Source organism: Saimiri boliviensis, chromosome 5, assembly GCF_048565385.1.
Source record: "Saimiri boliviensis isolate mSaiBol1 chromosome 5, mSaiBol1.pri, whole genome shotgun sequence".
NCBI lineage: Eukaryota > Metazoa > Chordata > Mammalia > Primates > Cebidae > Saimiri > Saimiri boliviensis.
The window spans coordinates 91,139,628-91,163,415 of record NC_133453.1 but is presented as its reverse complement, the minus strand read 5'-3'; the positions used below and the strand labels follow the sequence as shown (position 1 = coordinate 91,163,415).

Below are 23,788 nucleotides of genomic sequence, written 5' to 3'. Positions count from 1 at the left end.
GTGGAAAAAGGGCATTGTCATCAGTGTGGAACTTCACTTCTGTCATCTCTTGCAGTCTCTGAAGCAGTATGATGTCATGTTTCAAGTCTTCTTTTTGCTGAGAGGTTTTTGCAAACTGTTGTTCTGCAAGACCACTTGTCTGCAAGACTGCTTCGTGGCCATGATGTTACAAAAGGCTTAGCTTTATCTCCTATTTCAAAATAATGATAATTACATCAAGCATTTATTAAATGTTTTACAGTGTACTAGGGTTCTGTTGTTACATTATACATAAAGATATAAATTATATAGGAACATAAAAAGCATAAAATAACTTTTTTTCCCCAATATTTCCAAGTTGTGGGACTGATACCATCTTTGGAATTTGTTAAAAAATACAAATTTTGGAGCCGGGCGCGGTGGCTCAAGCCTGTAATCCCAGCACTTTGGGAGGCTGAAGCGGGTGGATCACGAGGTCGAGAGATCGAGACCAACCTGGTCAACATGGTGAAACCCCGTCTCTACTAAAAATACAAAAAATTAGCTGGGCATGGTGGCGCGTGCCTATAATCCCAGCTATTCAGGAGGCTGAGGCAGGAGAATTGCCTGAACCCAGGAGGCGGAGGTTGCGGTGAGCCGAGATCGCGCCATTGCACTCCAGCCTGGGTAACAAGAGCAAAACTCCGTCTCAAAAAAAAAAAAAAAAAAAAAAATACAAATTTTGGGACCACACTTTTGAAAATATGGAATGGGGCCTGGGATGTTATGTTTTTAATAAGCTTCCCAGTCAATTCTAGTGACCAGCCAGGTATGGAAAACACTAATTTACTATTACCTCACATAGTTGTTTATGTTGTAAAATCCTTATTTTATAGATTAAAAAAATCTGACCCAAGGACTCTTTGACACTAAAGGTTTGTTCTTATTGCTTATGCTGTTCTGCCTCTTTTTTCAGAAAGCAAATGCCTTTGTTTTATATAATTCAGTAAATATTTCTACCATCTCAAAATCATCCTGTAGGCTAATTTATTTTCCTACTTTTGGATATTGAATAGTTTGTGTGACTACTAAAATAAGGAATAATATCATCTTACATTAACATTGTCTCACATAAAATGAAAGAGAAGAAGTCATAGAAATATAGGACATATTCATGTGTTTTTCCATTAAAAAAGTTCCAAAAATACTAAAGTACATTTTGGAATATGGTGTGTGAACCCTTTTTAGAATAGGGGTTATGAACATATGATTGAGTTGTAGATAAAAATTTCTGTGCTTGAGTGGATACTGCCAATTCCTATTAGTTAAGACATTTTTGAAGGGTAAGCAGAGTAGGTAGGAGAGATATTATATATTTGAAGTCTTAAGGTGACTTCTTTATTTCACCCCATATTCATGTCCTCATATTTCAACTTTAATTCCACACCAGTTAGGAAAAGATCTTACAGTCTTGCCATGGATTTCTGGAACATCCTTCCTCTGGATTCTTTTAAGTGCTTTTAGACAGTGCCATAAAAGTTGTCATTCTTAGGGAGACTTTTCCTCAAAGCCTTGGCTAAAGGTTGGTTTGTGAATGAACTGGTCTGTTGTAAGACATTGTTCTCATTATTATTAAGCAGGTTCTGGCAGTTAGATGAGGGATTCTTTATCTCTAAGACATCAAGTTGTTTATAATTTTTCCTGGTTGTGTTAGTATTTTATCCTGAAGAAGTGATGGAAGGGTATAAGTACTTTAAAGTCTGGTCTTTCATTATGGTTCCTAGTAATAAATAAAAATATGAATTCTAGAATAAATTTAGCACAGTTGAAGGCATAGAAAAAAGCAGCTTGTTGGTGGTGGTTGTTTTTTTTTTTTAATTTAATTAAAGCCATTTATAGTGGCTTCATTCACTTACAATTCATAAGTCTTGTATTTCTGTCATTGTTTCATGGTATCACTTTATTCTTATTCATCCTGGATGAGAGCCTTGGAGACAAGTATTCTTGGCTCTGTCATTTACCAAGTCCTGTTCATTCACCTTTTCATCCTTATTGATCCTGTTACCTATCGTTCAAGAGATTGTTACTCCTAAGGCTAAGATTATTTCTATAATCTCATAGTTGGTCTTTTGCTTCAGTTTCTCTCCTTTCATCTGTACTATTGCCAGAATAGCATTTTACATGTTTGATTATGTTACTTCTGTGCTTAAAATATATGTGGGCTCTCAGTGAGCCACAGCAAAAAATACGAAGTTTGGAGCAGGACATGTGGTCTTCCATACTCCCTTTGTCTTTTTGTACTTTCATCCCATTACACTCCAAGACATCTGTCACATGCATCTAGCATTGTATTAGTTGTAATCCATCCTTGATAGATTTGAGAAAATAGTACTTGAGTCATTCTTTCATTTGCCATTTAGATAAATAACTCTTGCTGAGAAGGGCTCATAATGTGTTCCATTCTCCCACTAGATTGTAAGCCTGTTGAAGATGAGGTATGTATGGTAATTACTACTGTGTCTTACATAGTATTTGTATGTAATAATCATTCAGTAAGTGCCGAATTGCTGAATTGAGTTTGTTGCATTTGGAATTATACTGAGATAATGTAGTATGTCCAGGGATTACTTTAATAAGCATTCAGGTGCTTTAGGGCTTTGCCTTGAGAGAAATCTTGAGGCCGTAATTTTGTGGGGGAAGGGCTGTAAAATAAGTAGAAGTATTTCAGGCTTTTATAAGAGAATGACATTATTCAGTTCTTTCTGTAATCACAGACTGAAGCATTGTATTCCTTTTCATTACCCAGGTCACTTCTTTTGCCTGTGCTGAAACTATCTTCCCACATATAGGAAGATGCTTTTATTATGTGCATTGAGTAAACTGAATGCAAACTGGTTTTTCTAGTGACAGTGAGTCATGAATATGAGGGAATTGATGGACTCTATTATTAAGAAGTCTTATTGTGGTTAGAGTTAATGCAGTTTCAGTAAAATGGCACCGCTTTTATAACCATATGTGAGTTTGCTTCCTGCTTATAAGATCTATATTTGTGCTGATAAAATACCACTTGGTAAGAAAATTAATTCTAAGGGTTAGAAATGACCTACCTTTTACAACGCACGAGGTTAGCTTCTTGTTTACTTTTAAAGGCTTATAAAGCGCTTCAGTATTGCAAATTAATTCTTAAATAACATCAGCCTGTTCAATCCTTACATTATGTTAGTTTGTCTTGACTGTGGGTCTGATAAGGACTAAAGGCTGTGGGATACCTAAATTGGTCATACAAAATAATCCTTTTGACCTTAGCATTAAAGTAATAATAGGTTGTCCTTTCATGCTATGTCAAATTACTATCTACTGAGAAACCAAGCTATCTGTGAAAATGCTTTGTAAGTGAGTCTATATATTCTGTAAGGGTAGGAAAACATTTTTCAGCCAAGTTAATTTAGGAGAGTATGCTGCTTTCTTATTGGGTGAGGGTGCAGGAGAAATTTTCTAAATTTTACTGAGTATTTAATATTTTAATAACAAGTTATACTTAGAAAATAAATATTACATTCATAGAAAATGTCTTGAAATAGGTTGACTACTGATTGGAGTTTATGAATACATCTCTTTCTCTTCTGCTTTTTCTCTCTTCATTTAAAATTCTATTCTAATTAAAAAGTTAATTATAAGTACATGCTTATGGTATCAAGACAAACTGTACAGAGAGAAGTATGAAAAAATAGAATAATTTTCTCCTCCCCTCTCCTTTTCTCTGTCACTTTCCTGAAATAACCAATTTTAACAGGTTGGTGTATATCCCTTGATACCTTTCCTTAACCTTATTTTTTTGAGTATACATGTTTTCTTTTTTATAAACTATAAACTATTCCACAACTGGATTCTTTTAATTTAACAGCATATGGAGGATGGCTTTACAGATTGATATTTTTACCTTCATTTTATTAAATTATATTTATTTTTAAGTGAAATGTAATGGAGTTTTATTGTATGTTTATGAAATACCAAAGTCTGATTTTTTGGTAAAAATTTTATGTATTTAAGGTGTATAGTGTGATTTTTTTTAAAGCTTAGAGTTTGTATTAGATTTCTGCTAATAGAACTCACATCTCACAGATATTTGCAGCTGTATTTTTTTAGTATGTTTAAAATATGATATAATGCTGTTGTCTTATGCATGAGTATTCGTGTGTGTGCGTGCGTGTGTGTGTGTGTGTGTGTGTGTGTCTAAGAAATAGTACAGGGCTACTATAGATGTTGTTCTGTGTCCTACCTTGTGTGATTTTTGTATTGGTAATTTAAATTACAACTTACTTTAATATATACTTCTAATTGTGGGGAGAAGTGTCATAAATTATCTAGACATGCAGCTTGACAAAAAAATTACTCCCATCAGGCATATATTATTTATTACACTTACAAATGTTCAGATGAGGCCAGTTGGAGATTGTCTAAAATTCTGTGTCCAAAAGCAAAAAGGGAGGAATGGGAGAAGGGAAAAAATTTAAAGTTTAAAGCTATTTATCAATAGCTTTAAATAAGGTAAAGTTGCACATTAAAATTAATCAATGTACCTTATTTCTAAAAGTGACTTCTGTTTAAATTTTGGAATCTTGAATTCAGGTTTTCTTTGGCTCATGCAGGGTCTCATCTGTCAATTTACAAATGGGATTGGTGCATATAGACCAGAATATATGATTTATCCTCCTCCTTTGGCAAGGAAATGGTATTTAGGAGAGAGTGAGTTTGTTTTTTTCCTGTGTTCTTCATTTCCTGGACCTCATCCTAGACCTGTTCTTTCATTCCTAGTTACTTCACTGCTGTCAGATCTTTTTTTTTTTTTAAATTAAGATAATAGAAATGAAAAATGTCCCATTGTTTACTAAAGCTGTTTGTAGCAGATGAGCTAGAAATTGTTCAGGGTTTTTGTTTTTGCTTAACCACTCACCCAATGCTTGATTACCTGTGGTGTGCCAGGCACCATGCTGTGTGTATAGTAAGAGTGTCACAAGGACAGTACTTGTTTTACCTTCTGGGGCCTACAGTTAATTTGTAGGTGAACTAACACAAGGTTGATTGTTTGACTGAAGGCTTAAAGAGTGTAAAAAGTGAGTTTCTTCAACACTTTTAGGCAAAGAGTGGAGGAAGGGAGGAAAAGTGTCTGATTCTAGTTCGGTACTGATTGGGAGAAGAGCCACATGTGAGTGGCTAGCTAATGCTGTGTGCTCAATGAGTGTTAGCTATTACTGCTATCAGAGTAACAACTTCAGAATTGTGCACAAACAATTATTTTTTCTGCAATTATTGTTGATATATGTTAATACTTTGAAATTAGTGTAATTAAAGATATATTTTGAGTACTATATTAGTTACTCTACAGATCACTTTACATATATTAACTCATTGTTAGTACCATGGGGTTTGTCCTATTTAAGTCCATTTTATTTTAGTTTATTTTTAATTTTCTTTTTAACTTTAAATTCTGGGATACATGTGCAGAACATGCAGGTTTGTTATGCAGGTATATGTATGTCATGTTGGTATGCTGCACCTATCAACCCATCACCTAGTTTTAAGCCCCACATACATTAACTATTTGTCCTGATGCTCCCCCTCCCTTGCTCCCCTAATCCTTGACAGGCCTCAGTGTATGCTGTTTCCCTCCCTGTGTCCATGTGTTCTCATTGAGTGAGAACATGTGGAGTTTGGTTTTCTGTTCCTGTGTTAGTTTGCTGAGTATGGTGGCTTCCAGTTTCATCCATGTCCCCTGCAAAGGACATGATCTTATTCCTTTTTATGGCTGCATAGGTTTCCATGGTATATATGTACCATATTTTCTTTATGTAGTCTATCATTGATGGGCATTTGGGTTGGTCGCATGTCTTTGCAATTGTGAATAGTGCTGTAGTAAACATACATGTACATGTATCTTTATAATAGAATGATTTATAGTCCTTTGGGTATATACTCAGTAGTGGGATTTGTTGGGTCAAATGGTATTTAGGCTCTAGATTCTTGAGGAATCACCATACTGTCTTCCTCTATGGTTGAACTAATCCCACCAGCGGTGGAAAGCATTTCTATTTCTCCACAGCCTCTCCAGCATCTGTCTTTTCTTGACTTTTTAATAATCACCATTCCAACTGGTGTGAGATGGTATCTTATTGTGATTTTGAAGTCCTTTTTATAGATAAGAAAATTGAGGCACTGATAGTTGAAGTGATTTGGCTTAGAGTCACCCTAGTGGGTAGCAAAGCCTGGGCGTTTATATCCAAGGATTATTGCCCATTGATTGAATGGCTTATTTCAATAAATAATTAAGTAGAGTTCATTAAAAAACCAAAGTAGGAGTTGGGTGCTGTGGTTCACACCTGTAATTTCAGCACTTTGGTAGGCTGAGGCAGGCGGATCACCTGAGGTCAGAAGTTCGAGACCAGCCTGACCAACGTGGGAAAACTTGGTCTCTACTAAAAATAGAAAAATGAGCCAGGCATGGTGGTGGTGCTCGCCTGTAATCCCAGCGACTTGGGAGGCTGAGGCAGGAGAATCATTTGAACCTGGGAAGCGGAGGTGACACTGAGCTGAGACCATGCCACTGCAGTCCAGCCTGGGTGACAGAACCAAAAAAAAAATACACTAAAGTAGGATAAAGAGATCAGAGTACATAAATTACATTTAAATTCGTTTTCATAGTGACTATATGTGGCCTTGTAGATAAACAGCCATTTTACCATCTGACAATTTATTTATGTGTAACATGGTCCTTTTCTGTTTTTTCAGCTTCACTTGCAGAATACAGATATGAAAATAAATCAAAATAAACTTCTGTAGCTAGTCATAAAACTGATTCTTTTGAGCAGCAACCCCAGAAGGAGAACAGGCATGCCTACAATTCTTTTAGACCTTCCAGTGCTGGCTATCCTGAGGTGCTTAGACAACATATCCAGAAACTTCGTTTCACCTGCCTTGGCCTCTCTTTGATTTGCTTTCAAGAGGAGTACAATGAGAGAAACTGTAGGAAGTAGGAGTTATTACAGAGGAATTTTGGTGATCTAATTGGATGGAATCATCACTGTGTAATGGACATGTCAATATGTTGAATCTCTTAATGTATGTCTTGCTTTCCCTAATTCAGAAATATTGTCCTCATGTATACTGTATTATTTATAGGTACTGTTTCTATTCTGCATGGCAGTCTAGTCTTTTTTAAATTTAAAATTATAAAATTTCTTAGAATGTAAAATAATAAGTTGATATTAAGAGGAAACAAATTCAGAATTTGTCAGTTTTTACATAGTTTGGGTAGGAGGACCTTAATTCTTCTTGGCAGTCCTAAAAAGTTGTTGAGTGAGGTATCTCCACTCTCAGAAAAAAATCAGTCTCTCTCTCTCTCTCTCTCTCTCTAGTCAGAGATACAGATATTTCTTGGAATGGTTTGAATGGTAAATAAAAGAAAATTTGTAGTACGTATCATACACATGTTTATGGTACAGGTGTTTATAGTATATAAACAGAAATCCCTATTTTCTAGAAAGATTTTTTTTTTTTATTCCAGACCTACCTATCTGTTTACTAAATATCTCCATTTATATGTCTCCAAGTACTTACCATTCACAGGTAATGATTGTCCCTCACAAACCTGGTTTTCAGTAAATGGAACCACTATCCATTTGGTTGCATAAGCCAGGAATCTAGGATGTCCCAACTCTGTTTTTCACCTGAGCTGCTTCCCCCTAGTGCTTACTCCATTTCTCAAGGATCTTCTCCACAGGGAAATCTTCTCAGACTTCACCTGTCATTATAAGTCAGGTTTCTCTTTGCAGATGTTCAAGGTACTGAATTCCTTTTTATTAGTGTGAATTGTTGATTAGTCTTTCTGTCCTGCACTCTATTGCAAGCTTCATGAGAGCCTGGCTAGTCAGTGCCTGGCACTGAGCAGGTTCGATTTTCACCTACAATTACAGTATGTAACATTGAAGCTATATTTTCTGTGTTGTGAATTCAAACAGTTTTGTTTGCTTTTTGCTTAGTTGTATATTTCAGTGCATTTTATTTTACTTTGTTTTTATTTTTGGAGATGAGGTGTTGCTCTTTCCCCCAGGCTGGAATGCAATGGCATAGTCACAGCCGACTGTAGTCTCAACCTTCCAGGCTCAAGCTGTCTTCCCTCCTCAGACTCCCGAGTAGCTCGGACCAAAGGCATGTGCAACTATACCTAGCTAATTAAATTTTTTTTTTTTGTAGAGAAGGGGTCTCCCTATGTTGCCCAGGCTGGTCTCAAACTCCTGAGTTCAAATAATCCTCCTGTCTTGGTCTCCCCAAATGCTGAGATTATAGGTATGAGCTACCACACCTGGCCATTTAAAAAAATTTTGCTTTCTCCTTCTTATTTTGTCATGTAGTTTATACACTGAGGACTGTTGCTGGTGTCTCTTGTTTGTTTATTCTAATCCTAATTTATTGAGAAGTGTAATAAGCAAATATATATGTGGTTATTTTGTATTGATTCATATACTTCAGTGAATGTATTTTTTTGAATCTGTTTTCACCCTTCATATTTTGTTGCATAGTTTATATTTTGAGGCTTGTTCTTGGTGTCAGTTTGGGTTATTTTATAGCTTATCCTAATGTTTATTTCTTGGGAAATGTATTGAGCAGAGACATACTTTTTGGTAAGATGTATGGATAGCACCTACTTGCACAGTGCTAGTAGTGGCATCTTTATCTCTGAAAACACCTGTATTTAAACAAGATCTGAGAGATTCTTGAGCCTTTGGAAAACATAGTCTAGTTATTTAGTTGGCATGTATTTCTTTGAAGGGATTAATTTTACTCTGGAGTACTGATAAGATGTTTTGATAGTAGGATTATCTCAGCCTTTTGGATGAATTATAAATAATCTTGTATCATTATCACAGGAATAAAATCTAGAAGGAAGAAAACCTGTTAAGCAACTGGTACAGATAAATGAGTAGTCAGTTCTGTTTTGTCAGCGCTATTGTTCTCTGTAGAAATATTGGAAACTGGGTAACATGACCATCATCCATTGGAGGAATGCTCAGCATTCCCTAACATTGGTGATAATATTTCTCTTAATTTTAAATTTAGATCCTTACTTAGTTTGGGATGACTAGAAAAATGAAAATCTTGTTCTCTTATCAGTGTCTGTAAGTGTCTTCAGAATGTGAGATGTGTGGTTACTTGTTCCCAGGGCCACCATTGTTTAACTGCTTCACCTTGATGTGCCGGGCGAGTGGGTTTGATGATAGGCCTCGTCTGTCACTGTGCTTTACTTAATTCTGATGATCTTGTTTTCCTGTCTTACTTTCTTGCCATGGTATATTTATGGTGCACACACATAGCCAGCAGAAATGTTTTTCTGTCTCACCATTATGATTCTATCTTCCATGAAAGGGAAGTGAGGCAGTTCAGGAAATAGGAAATTCTAGAGATTCTTAAGACAACTGTCAGAAAGTCTGAGAAACTGATTTTAGCTGTATATAAATTCGTTAGGGCTGCTAGCTCGTTTTTGTTAGAGGCAATACTGCCCTCTAGTGTCCAGAAGGCGATTCCAATTTGTAAATTCCTTGTTTAGTTTAGACTCTAGAAGCTCTTAGAAAAATAAATAATCGTTATTTAAGACTTGATTTAGTTTATTTGCTGGCATGAGATCATTGGATCAGTTAACTTGGGATTGTATTGGAATCAAGAATTTGTTTACTGCCTATCTCTCATATCTAAGGGGTTCTTTTTGATATTACTTTCCTCTGTTTATAAGGAAAGTGTTCCCTATCTTTAAACAATATAAAATATTGGATCATTGCCAACTTTTAAAATACTAAACCATTATTCTCTTTCCTTCACTTTTGTAACTGATGTGTCATTTTTCATTTCATTCTGGATACGAATCGTAATTTCTTTTGCCTGTGTTTTTTCTTCACAAGCACGCCTTTCATATAATGATAGAGGTAAGACGCATTGATGTTTGTTTTATGGTTGTGGAACTTTCTGTGGATGCATATTAAACATCTTGTCCTTAGATTTTTGTTGTTGTTATTGCTTTACTCTGCATCCTCTATAATTTATACATTTATGTCATAAAGGGTTCCCCCTCACCCAACTTGTATTATTAAAACATAATTGATTTGATTTAGTAGGACTAACAGTATTTATATTTATTTAAGGTAGGATGTGGAGAAAACTTTTACTTGATTAGAAGTTAACACTTTAATGGCTCCATTAGCCTCAAAAACCTTGTATTGGTTAATTTTTACAGTATGTCATTAGCTTAAGTGTCAGCATGTGTTCATTTTTAACAGGGGCTGACTTTCTAATCCAGCCCATTGTATTTAAATGTGAAATTGATATTTTTAGATAGTCTCATCTTTGGCATCTTTAGCAAATGAATTAGCTACAGGAGTATAACTTTTGATGATATTTTGCTATCTGATTTTCCCTTCAAATGGAGAATTCAGAATAAAGAAAATGATCACAGATGACTTTGTAGCTCCCCACCTCTAATAATTTATTTTACTGTTGGTTTTAGTATGATATTGGATAGTGGTTTGGGGGCAAGGGATTACTTTTTACAGGTTATCATTTCAGTATGTCTTCTCAATATAATGTCTTCTGATACCATAATTCTCATATAGAAATGAGTAAAGAAGAAATGTAATCAGAACCATGTTCTAATGCACATCTTTTTAGTTTTATCAAATAGCATGGATGTTGTAAGATAAATGGAAATTTAGAGAAAGTTTTTAGGAATTTTGAAATTTTTATAGTTGCCTCTGGCGCCCCCCCCCCACCCCCCACCAATTGTTTTCTTTAGTAGCCAGGTAAAGTCATATTTTATGGATGACATCAGAAATTGCTTGTCATTTATGTCATTTATCTTCCCAGGGGCTCATATAAATTTTTATTTTTAGAATCAAGTATTGATTTTTTTTGTGGATAAATTACTATAATGATGCCAATTAATTAAAAATCATTTCTAATATTCTTAGATTATAGGATGAGTAAAACTTAGAGATGAATTTAAAGTTTCATTCTAGTAATTTTTTATTTAAAACGAATTAGAGATTTTATAATCTGTGCTACAGTTACTCATTTTTGAACCCAATCCTTTGAGTATTAAAAAATATTATTTAAAATTACATTGAAAAGCTCATATCATTGTTAAAGGTTTTGGCATTCTACAGCAGGCATCCCCAAACTATGGCCCGTGGGCTGCATGTGGCCCCCTGAGGCCATTTATCCGGCCCCCCGCCACACTTCAGGAAGGGGCACCTCTTTCACTGGTGGTCAGTGAGAGGAGCACAGTATGTGGCGGCCCTCCAATGGTCTGAGGGACAGTGAACTGGCCCCCTGTGTAAAAAGTCTGGGGACGCCTGTTCTACAGGAAGATCTTGTAGACCTTTTTCTCACCCTTTCAAAATTGGCCTGTATTCTTTTTACTTGAAGCTTTTATCTTTTAAGTAATTTTGACAACAATATTTTTTCTGGCTGTTACTATACAATATTGAATAAATTACAATAGGAGGGTAACTAAGGTTTCTTTCTGATATAATGGTATCTTAGAAACTTGTTAAACAGAGCCTTGGGAATGTATGGGAACTTGAAGTGTATGCATTTGGAAAACATTTAATGAATTTTTTTTTTCTAAATATAGATACTGAAAATTACTATGTTTTCTAAAATTAATGTTATGCTAAAATCATAGTTTGAAATGCTGACATATTCTTAATTGTGGATTAAATAATCTGTCTTAATTTGTAGATTTAATCATATTCATGTTGGTATCCTTTAGAACAGAGAATGAGTAATGTGTATATTAACTAGAGAGACATTACCAGTCATTGCACATAAAAGTTATTAAAAATCTTAATATTGTAATTTAGAGTTGTATTCCCTCTACCGAGTTATTTTTCCTCTTCAGCTTTTAACCACTTTCTGCATACTTTAGTTTTTGGCATCCCCTCTGCTTTGAAACATACCTCTCTACCTTTCTAACATTTTCTATTTAGTTTAAATATGTCTTTATGCAGTTACATAATAACTCTTTGCCCTTGAGGACTGAATGGTTTCTTTTCCTCTTGAAGAGTATTCAAGCTTTTTTCTCCTGTCTCCATTCTTATAAGTAGCCTGCTTCGATCAATAGAATCTCTCAGATAGAGCTGATCACTTGAAGAATGAGGGAAGGAAGGCATAGTTTTAATAAAAACCCTCTAGAGGTTCTTGTATCCCCTCCACTGAGAATTACACTTGAGAGCCCATGCTTCCTGTAAGATTTGTATGTGATCTCCTTGACCCGTCACTCTGCTAAACAGAAAGACTCTGGCTTTACGAACCTTTCATGTTTTGAATGTGGGAAGGACGAGTAACTTTGTAGACAAAAAAATGTCTGAGTTTGAAATGAGTCACAAGAAGTCTTCTGTTTTATCTTACTGTTTAAATAGGAATTCTAAAGTAATTTTATAAAGATGGTCTTATTTAGAAGAAGAAATTCCATGTTTTTTTCTGTATAACACCTTGCAATGTTTCTGTTGCTGAGGTTCTTTCTAATATATAGTAAACTTTAAAAACTCCTGAGTGGCACCAGTAAGCCGAGTGATGCCTAAAGAAGATACTATCTTTGAGACATTAGAAGAGATAAAGAGAAAGGCAGGGAGAGATGCATTGATCTGGGATGACATACCATTTCCAAGTGTCTGAGGTGCCACCCAGTGTCATCATATCAGTCGCTTTTGCCACAGAAATTTTAGTTCCTCCTCAGAATACTCATTATGCAGCCCTCTGAACCATTCTGTTGCTTTTCTCTGGAAGTTTTTCAGAAGGCTTTCTGCATCTTTCTTTAGTTGCAGATAGGGAACTGAGAGAATACTTTCAATGAAGGGTTGCATTCTGCTTTTATAGGGAGGATTCCCTTGTGATTTGTAGACTCTGTATTCCTATTTATATATATTATGTTTGCTCTATTTTTAATAAAACTATAGCAGTGTACTTTTCTTTTGTTTACCATATTCTGTTATCTACTATGATGACCACTTCTATTCTGGATTTTTTATTTGTATTTCTTTGCCAGTCAGTCAATTCCAGAACACAAATAATTTTTTATCTCAGATCAAAGGGATGAATTGTTAATATGTTGAAAATTAGAATGAATCAAACAGTTTGGTTAAAGAAATATTAACTGACATATTTCTGGTATGTGCTTTATATTTGATATACCTGTCTGCAACATGCTTAAAGAATGACTGCGGGTGTCTCTGAGATTAATGAAGAAAAATTTTAAACAGTCACTGGAAAAAGTAGTAGATGTTAAGGAGCAATTTTCACTTATATATAGCCATAATTTGCTGTTTCTGGCATTTTTCAAATCCTCTTCTATGGAAGTACAAACTGGATGAAACAAATGAAATATTTTTAGTATTCATAGTTCACAGAAAATCTTAGTGGGGAAAATTAGTGAGACTGGATCAGAAATATTTTAGATCTTTTTTCTTGCGCTACGATATAGCAATAATGCTGAATGTTATTATGAAAACTCTTAATTCGGGTTGCCTGCCTTGTGATCACTATAGGTAATTGGTAATCTAATTATGGCAAAATTGAAATGAATGTCATCCATATGTGTTAACTGTTTCTGTCAGTTGACTTTTCAGTATACTCACTTTTTTTCTCATTTTCAGAGTTGGTATATATCATGTTCTGCCTATTTATAGTAGTATTGTCATTTATCTATAGGATCCAGGACCACCCCCACCTTCTCCATTACTAGGTTTGAAGCCACTGCAGTTATTAGAAGTGAAAGCAAGGGGAAGATTTGGTTGTGTCTGGAAAGCCCAGTTGCTCAATGAATATGTGGCTGTCAAAATATTTCCAATACAGGTATGTTTATTGCAGTTTTGTCATCTTACATATATGCTTTATAGCTAGGTCATCATAACTCAGAAATTGTATAAAAACAGAAGCCATATGTTTCAAGATGGTTCTTTGTGATACTGGGAAAGCAGTTAGCTCTTTTAATGGCTGCCTTTGCATCTGAGAAATGGAATTATTAGTATCACAATCATTATGTTTGTCTGGACTGGTGGAATTAAAATAAATGAATGCATAGGAGATCTTTTGCCAATGAAAATTCTATAGAAATGTTAATAAAGATTCCAATAAACAAGTCTAATTGAGTGGTTAAATTTTGATATCCCCTTACATTGTCAGAAAAAGCAAACAGAGAAACAAAAGAGTGGTATGCTTTGTTTTAGAATTGCTAGTGGGAGGTATATTACTAGACTTGGATTTATTTTCATTCTACTTTGAGTGTTTAGTTTTTTGATGCATTTTCAGAGACAATCAAGACTTCAAATAATTGGTTTACTGTTGAATTGTTTTTCTTTGAATGGTTGGCTGGACTTCTCATAAAACTCTGATCTGATGCACCTCTGAGCTATTGTTTTGTTTTCTTCTGTTGGTGGTATAGATTTATGATGATTCTGTCTTCACTGCCTCTTGCTTGTATATCCTGGTGGCTCATGATATCTTTGGTACTGACATCTTGGCTGAATTTGGTGACACAGGCGCTACCACTACACTTAGAGAGTGGATCATTCCTTTTCCAAAGTTGTCATATCAGCAATTTCTTTGTCTTAATATGCCTAGATTTTAACCTTCTTACCTCCTTTAACGCCTGTCCAGGCTATGAACTGTATTACATAGAGTTTATGAACTGTATTACATTTTTTTTTGTAGTTGTAAACCACAGTTTAGTTTTCAGAGAAAAAGTGTATTCTGTTGTGCCAAGATTCATAAATAAGGGAAGAAATTATTTCCATGTGCAAGAAAGCATAAAGATCAGAGGAAAACATTTGGATGATAATAACTTAGCCCAACAACAGTAGCTAACATTTTAGTGAATGCTTTTATTGGGTCAGGTAGTGGTGCTTTACATACATGAATCCTCACTAATATGTTTATGTATGTCACTGACATGTACATAAAATGCAACATATGCTACAACAATTTTGTAAGACAGACACTGCAATGCCTGTTCTACTTAATGAGGACACTGAAGGATTATGTAACTTGCCAAAGGTTAGTGGGAGAGCCAGGATTTAAGTTTGGATGGTTTGGATTCAGAGGGTTTCTATGAGTTTCTAACCATTATGCCACAGTGTCCCTCACTATCATTGTCTTTTTGTAGTAAAAAAAAAAAAAAAAACACTAATCTTTTATAAGTAGGTATTTAGTAGGCATGGATTGCTTACAGGCATAAATGAACATATGGTGTCTTAAATTATTGCATTGCAAACTATGCCACTTGCTTTCTCATTGACTTTGCAGGGTATGCTAAACATTTTTTAAAAGGTTGTTCGATATTATGTTAGTCTTAGAAAAGAAATTTTCTGTTTTGAGGAAGTCATTCTACCGGTATTTCATCTTTTGGGGAGATTATTCTGAATAGTACCACAAGTAACTTCACAACATGATGAAATTACAATGTAATATTTGGCAATAACTTATAAGCAAATGTGTTGCCATCATAAGATACAGAATGTAGCATTTTGGATCAACTTCTATGTTTGTAAACTAGAGACACAGAAAAGTATGTTTTGAGGGAATGGACAGGGCAGGTCTTTAGGATGAATTCGTTAACCTATTGTCAGAGCTTTTTCTTATTACACAACAGAACAGAAATTTTTTTTCATCCTTTTTTGTTCTGTTTTGTTTTACTTTGGAACTTATTTGAGTAATCTCTTAGACATGGTTTATTTACTCATATTCTTTGTGTTCTTATTATTGTTTCCTTTTGACTCTAGGACAAACAGTCATGGCAAAATGAATATGAAGTCTACAGTTTGCCTGGAATGAAGCATGAGAACATATTACAGTTCATTGGTGCAGAAAAACGAGGCACCAGTGTTGATGTGGATCTTTGGCTAATCACAGCATTTCATGAAAAGGTAAAACTATTAACATTTTACTTTAGTAAAGTCTGGGTTGGCCTGCCTAGCTAATGTTGGCTATAAGTCCCTCAAAATTATTTTTCTAGACATGTTATAGTTGATTAATATTTAACCTGAAAATAAAATAATTCTTGAATAAAAGTCTGTTTTAAAAGGTAGTTCATTATAATAAAAGAGCGAAGATAGCAACTTTTAAAAAAATTTTTTATTTTAAAAAATATGGAACACTTCACAAATTTGCATGTCATCCTTGCGCAGGGGCCATGCTAATCTTCTCTGTATCGTTCCAGTTTTAGTATATGTGCTGCCGAAGCAAGCACGATGAACACTCTACTCATATAAACCACCCTTTTGTCCCTTATTTCTTGTGCTGTAATTACTCTTACAAACATTTATGTTAGTATAGATAATGCTTAGTAATTTTCATTTACCATTTACAATTCATTTTGATTACATGAACTTTTTTTTTTTTTTTTTTTTTCATTTTTAATCAGTCTTGTTTAGGGACAAAACCAGAGTCAGGAGATTTATCTGATCCTTGAACTGTCAGAGCTAGTGCGAAAGTACCAATAGTGAAGTAGGAAATTATGTTTTTGGTAATTGGTTTCATCATTGTGAAATATAAATTTTTTTTTTACTTCAGTTAATTCTTGACCTCTAAAGGATGACAGTAATCTCTAAAGGAATATTCTATATATTAGTTGTTGTTTTTATGTTGTAATTTTGTGTTCTCCTAGTTCCATGATGTAACATTTCTATAGTCACGATATTTCAGTTTTTAAAATATTTTCTAGAACTTTAGATTTTTCCACTAGTCTTCAAAAAAAAAAAAAACTTGTCTTATAGATTGGTGGAAATTGACTATTCTTGTAACAAATCTTTAAGGCTCAGTGGTATTTCTTTCTGGTCAAAGGTTTATTAATGTGAAATAGAAGGAACTTTGAACCATTCCAGAAAGATTGTTTCTTGGATATAATTTTCCCTGAAAGGAAAGATATACTGCCTTCCATAACCTCCTATAGGTAAAAAGAAACGTCTCCTTATACATATGGCCTTTGTCCAGAACATAAGTTTCTTTTTTTCCCTCTTTTCTTTAGGGTTCACTGTCAGACTTTCTTAAGGCTAATGTGGTCTCTTGGAATGAACTGTGTCATATTGCAGAAACCATGGCTAGAGGATTGGCATATTTACATGAGGATATACCTGGCCTAAAAGATGGCCACAAACCTGCCATATCTCACAGGTAGACAAATGTTGTTTTCCCAGATAATTGAGTATATATTTACTAAACTTTTAAGCCCCTGGGTAAATTTTAATTTTCTCCTTGTTATGCAGCAGTCATGCTTTACAAGACAGTTGATTTTCATTTCTTTTTTAAAATTTGCCTTGAGATTGGCCAGGAAGTATTTTTTATAATATATATGTTAACATCATTGGTAAAGTTTGATGATCTACCTCATCTCATTTCTGAAAGCATGGTTGAAAATAAATTGTATTTCCTCTATCTTATAAATTATATTATCTCTGTAAGGAAAAAGACATTTGTTTTAACTCAAAACATGATTTACTAGGGATTGTTATACAAGGGCATGTAATGAAGGAGAGACTTTGAATGTCTTCCTTGATTGTTTTTTGAATCACCTTATTATCTTTAGCCAAGATAGAGAGAGGCATCACTTCAACAATTGTCCAGCGAAGACATAGTACTTAGACACAACAGTTTTCATGCCCATAAAAGGAAAAATGATTGTTTTTTAAACATGGAATTCACTTTTCCATGTATTTAATTTTCTTGAACATGGGATTCAATTTGTTATCTCGTGTTCACTTTAAAGGTGGTTGTTTTAAAAGTAGGCATTAACTGAATCCCGGAACAGATACTTAGTTCAGTGCTACCAGGTGATGTTTTAGGTTGCTGGGGGGCATTATTGTAAGTCAACCTCTAATTTAGGTTCTGATTTCGCAAACTTTAAATGACATCTACCTCAGAAATAACTCTTCTTCTCACTCTCTTACATGCAGTCTAATGGCCTCTTCTTGGATTCTCCCTTGCCCTACCTGGCCACACAGGGAATTAATTCTTAAGAACTCCCCAAGTTATTAGGAAAAGGGCCTGAAAGTCTTTTGAAGCTAAGACCGATTGGCTTTTATGGCATTTGGGAGTGTCTCCTTGTGCTTTCAATATCCCATTCGTGGTCTATGGGTCTGTACATAAATTTAACCACTAGTCATGGCATAGTCACTCATATATTTAACTAGGGTATAGTAGTCTCTAGGATAAGCCAGTTGAGACAGGTGTGTAGAATAGGATATGTTACTGCCTTAGTACTGTTACCCCTTTCAGAACACCAGGATCTAGCTAGAGCAGTGTCTGTGTATGGTAAAAAGATTGTGTCTGTTATGCATTCCATAAGATACTTTTCTACAGCCAGGTGGAAGAATATAAGAACCTCTATAATAAAACTGCCTTATGGGTAGGTTTCCTTCTTATTGTTCGTATTGTGAATAGGAGTTTTGTCACTGTACTCTTGTGTTTAAGGGTACATGGGGGCTCTGAGCTTTTTCTCTCCCCCTTTCTCTGCATTTCATAGTTTTAATAAACTTTTTTCATAGTATATATATTCCCCCCTTTTCCACTTTCAATAAAAAAATTTAAAAAGATAACTTGTTTAAACTTAATTTGAATACTCTTTTTATTTGCAAGGGACATCAAAAGTAAAAATGTGCTGTTGAAAAACAACCTGACAGCTTGCATTGCTGACTTTGGGTTGGCCTTAAAATTTGAGGCTGGCAAGTCTGCAGGTGATACCCACGGACAGGTAAGGATGATGATTATGAAATGTAAGAAAAAATAAACTTGTTCTATATTTTCTTAAAATGACATGTCAGGACTGAATTAGTCCAAAATTGTTGTGGTGTTTAAATCAGCATCTAATCGAGTCATATCTTTAAGTTTCTCAGGAAGAAATTTTCATATGGTTGTAGAGGACTCAGGTGGTTTAGATCAAGCACTTCATAAAATAATCCCTAGACACATGTCATAGGATTCTTTTTGAAAAATTGATCAAAGAATAATCCAGCACCTTTTAATAGACCTCATTCTTAGGGATTTCTTTATATTATCTCAGTAGTTTTAGTCTGTTAATTTTTTCACCAGCTTAACAAGAGCAGAAGGATAATTAGTCACTGTCCTTACTACAGTGTATTAAGATTCCCTGTCCATTTTCCCATGCAGTAATAGTTTCTTGCTTCTTGTTGTTTATTGCTTCATTAACCCTTTAATCAGCTTGATGGCTTTTCTCCAGATTCTCTCCAGGGTTCAGAACCATTGTAAACCCCTGAATTAGGTGTGTAACTCTTCACACCTCTGTGCACTTCTATGTGCACTGAGATCTTAGTAATGGGAACATTTATGAAGGCCAAAAGGGAAAAAAACATTATCTGTACATTTTCTTTTCAGAAACTTTGACATTGGAACAAGATCAACTTTTGTTTATTTTTATTTATTTATTTATTTTTGAGACTGTGTCTTGCTCTGTCACTCAGGCCGGAGTACAGTGGCATGATGTTGGCTCACTGTAACCTCCACCTCCCAATTTCAAGTGATTCTCCTGCCTCAGCTTCCTGAGTAGCTGGAATTACAGGAATGCACCACCATGCTTAGCTAATGTTTGTGTTTTTAGTAGAGATGGGGTTTCACCAAGTTGGTCAGGCTTGTATCAAACTCCTGACTTCAGGTGATACGCTTACCTCGGTCCCCCAAAGTGCTGGGATTATAGGCGTGAGCCACTGCTCCTGGCCAAGGTCACCTTTTAATCAGGGAAACCAGTTCAGCCTAAAAGATGACATTTTCTACAAAGCTAAATGATTCAGGCCGTTGGCATTATCATTTCTTCATCTTTCATGTCATGTAAATTTTTGGCCAACTAATTAGTAGCTTTCGTTTCCCCAGCGTATCCTATTAGTTCTTGAGGACATGGTTTTAAACAATCATGGCACAACAAATTTTGGCAGTACTGACTAATGGTTTAAGAATTTAGTTTGGGGTAATGGTCAGTAGCCATATAGCTCTAGAAAAGTCGACTGCAAATGTATATGGGAATTGAGGCAATTTTGTGGAGAATACTACCAAGATTGTGTAGGAAGCCTGAGGACAAATTTCTAAGCTAATTGAATGATTGACTCTCGTAAGACAAAATTCTGGGAACATGGTCTTAATTTGGTACCTCATAAGCCATCCCTCCTCTATTTTTTGAGAAAAAAATTTGACTCATTCACGTCATATTTTAACTCCTTCACAATTGGATTCTGTGATGAGTTAAAAATTAATTGCTTATGGCAGATGACTCATTGACTTTAGATTTCATGGACCAGAAAATTTCAAAACTGTTTGGAGGGACTTGCATGTTATTGCACATTTTATATAGTAGAAAGAAAGAACGCATATAAAAGAGGCGACATTTTATGTCAACATGGTAGATAAACCAATAATCTTATAATAAAAAAGGTAGGTACTTTGGATGGCATAGATTTATCTTTAACAGAAAAGTAGGCTTTAGGGAAACACTCACTGACAGTCCAATTAAAATATTCAGAGTAGTAAATTTTTAAAAAGTAGAGTTACTTTTTACCTTTAATGTATTCTCCTTGAACTTTAGTCTTAGTGATCTGTTTTTATTCTTAAAAAATTCTCCGTTGCATGTATATTTGCATAAATTGCCCAACTTTTAGTCTAGAGTAGAGATTATAGCCACCTAAGGATGGAGCTTTATGGGCGTACCAATATCTAGACTACTCTCTAGTCCTAATACATCACAAGTGTGTTGTGATGTACCCAGCTATCTCACAAATATTATTAAGCATTTATATATGAATGTTGTTAAGCACCAACCAAAGCTAGCTGTACTAGCTTAGTAACCATAGTTACAGCACTAAGAAATACCAAATTGTTGGGGACAGATACAAATAAAGGACTCCAAGACAGAAGAATTCATGATAAACAAATACATAGATTTTGTACAAATAGAACTTTTTAACATCAATGTGCCCTTTACTTGGCTAATGATTTTTACAACATTTTATTAGTTTTTCTTAAACACAGAGAAAAGACCTCAAAGTTTTTTGTTTTTTTTTTTTTAATCTACATTTCAAACAGTATGCAAAGGTACAATTGAAAAGTATGCAGCGGCCTTCTCCCAGCTAACAGTCAGTTCAGTTTTTTGTAATTACACCTAGAAAGGGGAACAAAAAAAACTTCCAAGTCTGTACTAGCATAATGTCTGTTGATATATTTTTTAAGTATAAACAGAAAGGAACTTACTATTTATATACTATAGGCTGGTATACTTACCCTGGTAATAGACCATATTTGGTTTTGATTCTTTTAAAATCATACAGTGTTAGTTCATAAAGTTAATGAATGAGTGCTCTTTGCTTTTAACATCTTTTTCAGGTTGGTACCCGAAGGTATATGGCTCCAGAGGTATTAGAGGGTGCTATAAACTTCCAAAGGGATGCATTTTTGAGGATAGATATGTACGCCATGGGATTAGTCCTGTGGGAACTGGCTTCTCGCTGTACTGCTGCAGACGGTAAGGGAAAAAATAATTTTAAAAAAGATATATATGCCTGCCACACATGTATGAAAAGAGATGATACATTCAAAGGTAATATTTTAAAGTACAGTTTTTTGTTTTTTGTTTTTTTTTAAATAGATTCCAGGAGGTGGTAGAGAATTCAGGAGGCAGGTGTATTGATCCTTTACCATTACTAGCTGTGTTGCTGGACACTTCACATACCTTGAGATTATTTCCTAAAACAGCTTCAGAGGTAGATATTACACTTTAAAGATGAGGACACTGAGATGCAGAAAAATTAAGTAGTTTGACTACTTTAGCCTCAAGCTGGTGAATGGTGAAGCCTAGATTTGGAACTCTGATCCATACATAGTGTGATGTCTGCTTTGGTAAGGTTGACTTCAGTAACAACACAGAACTGTTTAACCTGCCTCTTAGGTTAGGGTTTCTATTCTGTGTTCTTACTGAAGTCCAAGTCTTACAGATGTTTGCTTTATTTATTTATTTGCTTTTATTTTTTTTTATTTTTTTGGTTTAAAAAAAAAAACAAAAAACTTGTTGACTGTTACTCCCAAACAGATGTGAATCAGCTTGATCTGTTTCTCAAATTTTAATTTATAGTTGCCTAAAAACTTCCCTTGATTGTCAAAGACCATAGAAGAAATTGTGAATATTTTATAAGTTATATAAACAATGTAACCTGTGTTACTAAGAATATTTTATTTTCTGAGTACTGTAATAGGCTCTCATTGTAGGACAGACTGCCACCTGAATATAAAATTCAATATGGGGCACTGTACTTTTAAAGGGAATTTAATAGGGTGCTCAGAAATGGGCACTCTATAGGGATTCTTCTAGGATTGAGGGATTGGCTTGGGAGTCAATCGCAAACCTAAGAAAGGTTGAAGCAATTTGGGAATAATTTTAGAACTCTTCAGGAAGAAGAATAAGAATTCATAGTATTTTCTACAAAAAATTAGCTGGGCATGGTGGCACGTGCCTGTAATCCCAGGTACTCAGGAGGCTGAGGCAGGAAAATTGCCTGAACCCAGGAGGCGGAGTTTGCGGTGAGCCGAGATCGCGCCATTGCACTCCAGCCTGGGTAACAAGAGCGAAACTCCATCTCAAAAAAAAAAAAAAAAGAATTCATAGTATTTTCACTCAAAGTGGATAAAGAATTACATTTATTATGTGTATTTATGGAAGAAGTAGGTTAGATGGCAGATGTCATAGGAAAACATATTTTATAAGAACTTTATTAATATGAACTCTCCATAGCAAATCATTGGATTAGGTAATTTATTAGAAGACCCTGTTCTCAAGTAATACACACGTTAGTTACGGCAATAAAGTATATCCTGGACAATTAACTCTGGAGTAAGTCAAGTTTGCATTGTCTAGCCCACTGCCCAGTACACAGGTATTTAGTAAATGTTTTTGGATGAGTGCAGTACCTAAGAAATATAAGCATATGTTTTAGGAATTTAGGGGAGAAATTGCTTTGTTTTTGGGGAAAAGGAGTTATCAGAGAAGTTCTTTTGGAAAAAGAAAAGGCTAGAGACTTTTCTTATATGCCTTGTATATATCATGAAATAATTTCAGTCAGGCATTTCTTACTCGTAAGTCAGAACCCAACTCTTATGTCAGAAATTGGGGTAGAAAGGACAGTATGAGCATTGATTGCTAAAGTAGGTTATTTCAGATTTGTTGATGGCTACTTATTTGTTAAATGAAGTTATTCTAAAATTTCAATGTGCATACCAGATTCTTAGGAATCTTGTTAAAATTTACATTCTGACTCAGTAAGTCTGGATTGAAACCTGTGATTCTACATTTGCTTAAAGCTAAGCTACCAGTTGATGGCAATGTTGCTGGCCTGTAGACCACATAAGTGTTAAATAGACACCTTAGAATGTCAGTACTCTGTCATTGGAAGTGCTCAAGCAGAGACCAACTGTCCAGCCATAAAGAATTCTTGTATTTGAAGAGGGTTAAGTTAGATGACCCCTTCATGGTTCATCATATTCTATTCAGGAGTATTTAGTGCATTTCAAGAGCTTCACAAGGTTTGTGTTTATGTACACATACATCTGGTCACTGATATTGCTCAGTGGTGACCTGTGTCTGTATGTCTTTGTGCAAATTATGTAACTTTCCTGAGCTTATCTGTAAATAGAGGTAGTGCCATCTTAACCCTGTGAAGTAAGTAATACATGTAAAGTTCCTAATCAGGATAGTTGCTCACTGGATATTAGTTATTAACTCCTAAATATATTTTTCTATTTA

At 34.8% G+C, this 23,788-nt stretch overlaps 1 protein-coding gene and 1 non-coding gene across 3 annotated transcripts in view; one reads left to right on the top strand and one right to left on the bottom strand.

Moving 5' to 3' along the window:
* ACVR2A (activin A receptor type 2A) overlaps positions 1 to 23,788 on the top strand; it is an 86,038-nt gene that overhangs the window by 59,129 nt on the left and 3,121 nt on the right. The window contains exons 5-10 of one of the 2 annotated variants that reach the window (XM_074399724.1): positions 9,909 to 9,932; positions 13,711 to 13,854; positions 15,780 to 15,923; positions 17,024 to 17,169; positions 18,631 to 18,745; positions 21,379 to 21,517. In XM_074399724.1, the coding sequence (XP_074255825.1) occupies positions 9,909 to 9,932; positions 13,711 to 13,854; positions 15,780 to 15,923; positions 17,024 to 17,169; positions 18,631 to 18,745; positions 21,379 to 21,517 (712 nt within the window). The remainder of the gene's footprint in view (positions 1 to 9,908; positions 9,933 to 13,710; positions 13,855 to 15,779; positions 15,924 to 17,023; positions 17,170 to 18,630; positions 18,746 to 21,378; positions 21,518 to 23,788) is intronic. The other variant, XM_003921991.4, reaches the window with a different exon arrangement.
* Positions 16,140 to 16,246, bottom strand: LOC120364378 (U6 spliceosomal RNA). The gene has a single exon (XR_005579640.1). It is a non-coding gene; the product is annotated as a U6 spliceosomal RNA (small nuclear RNA).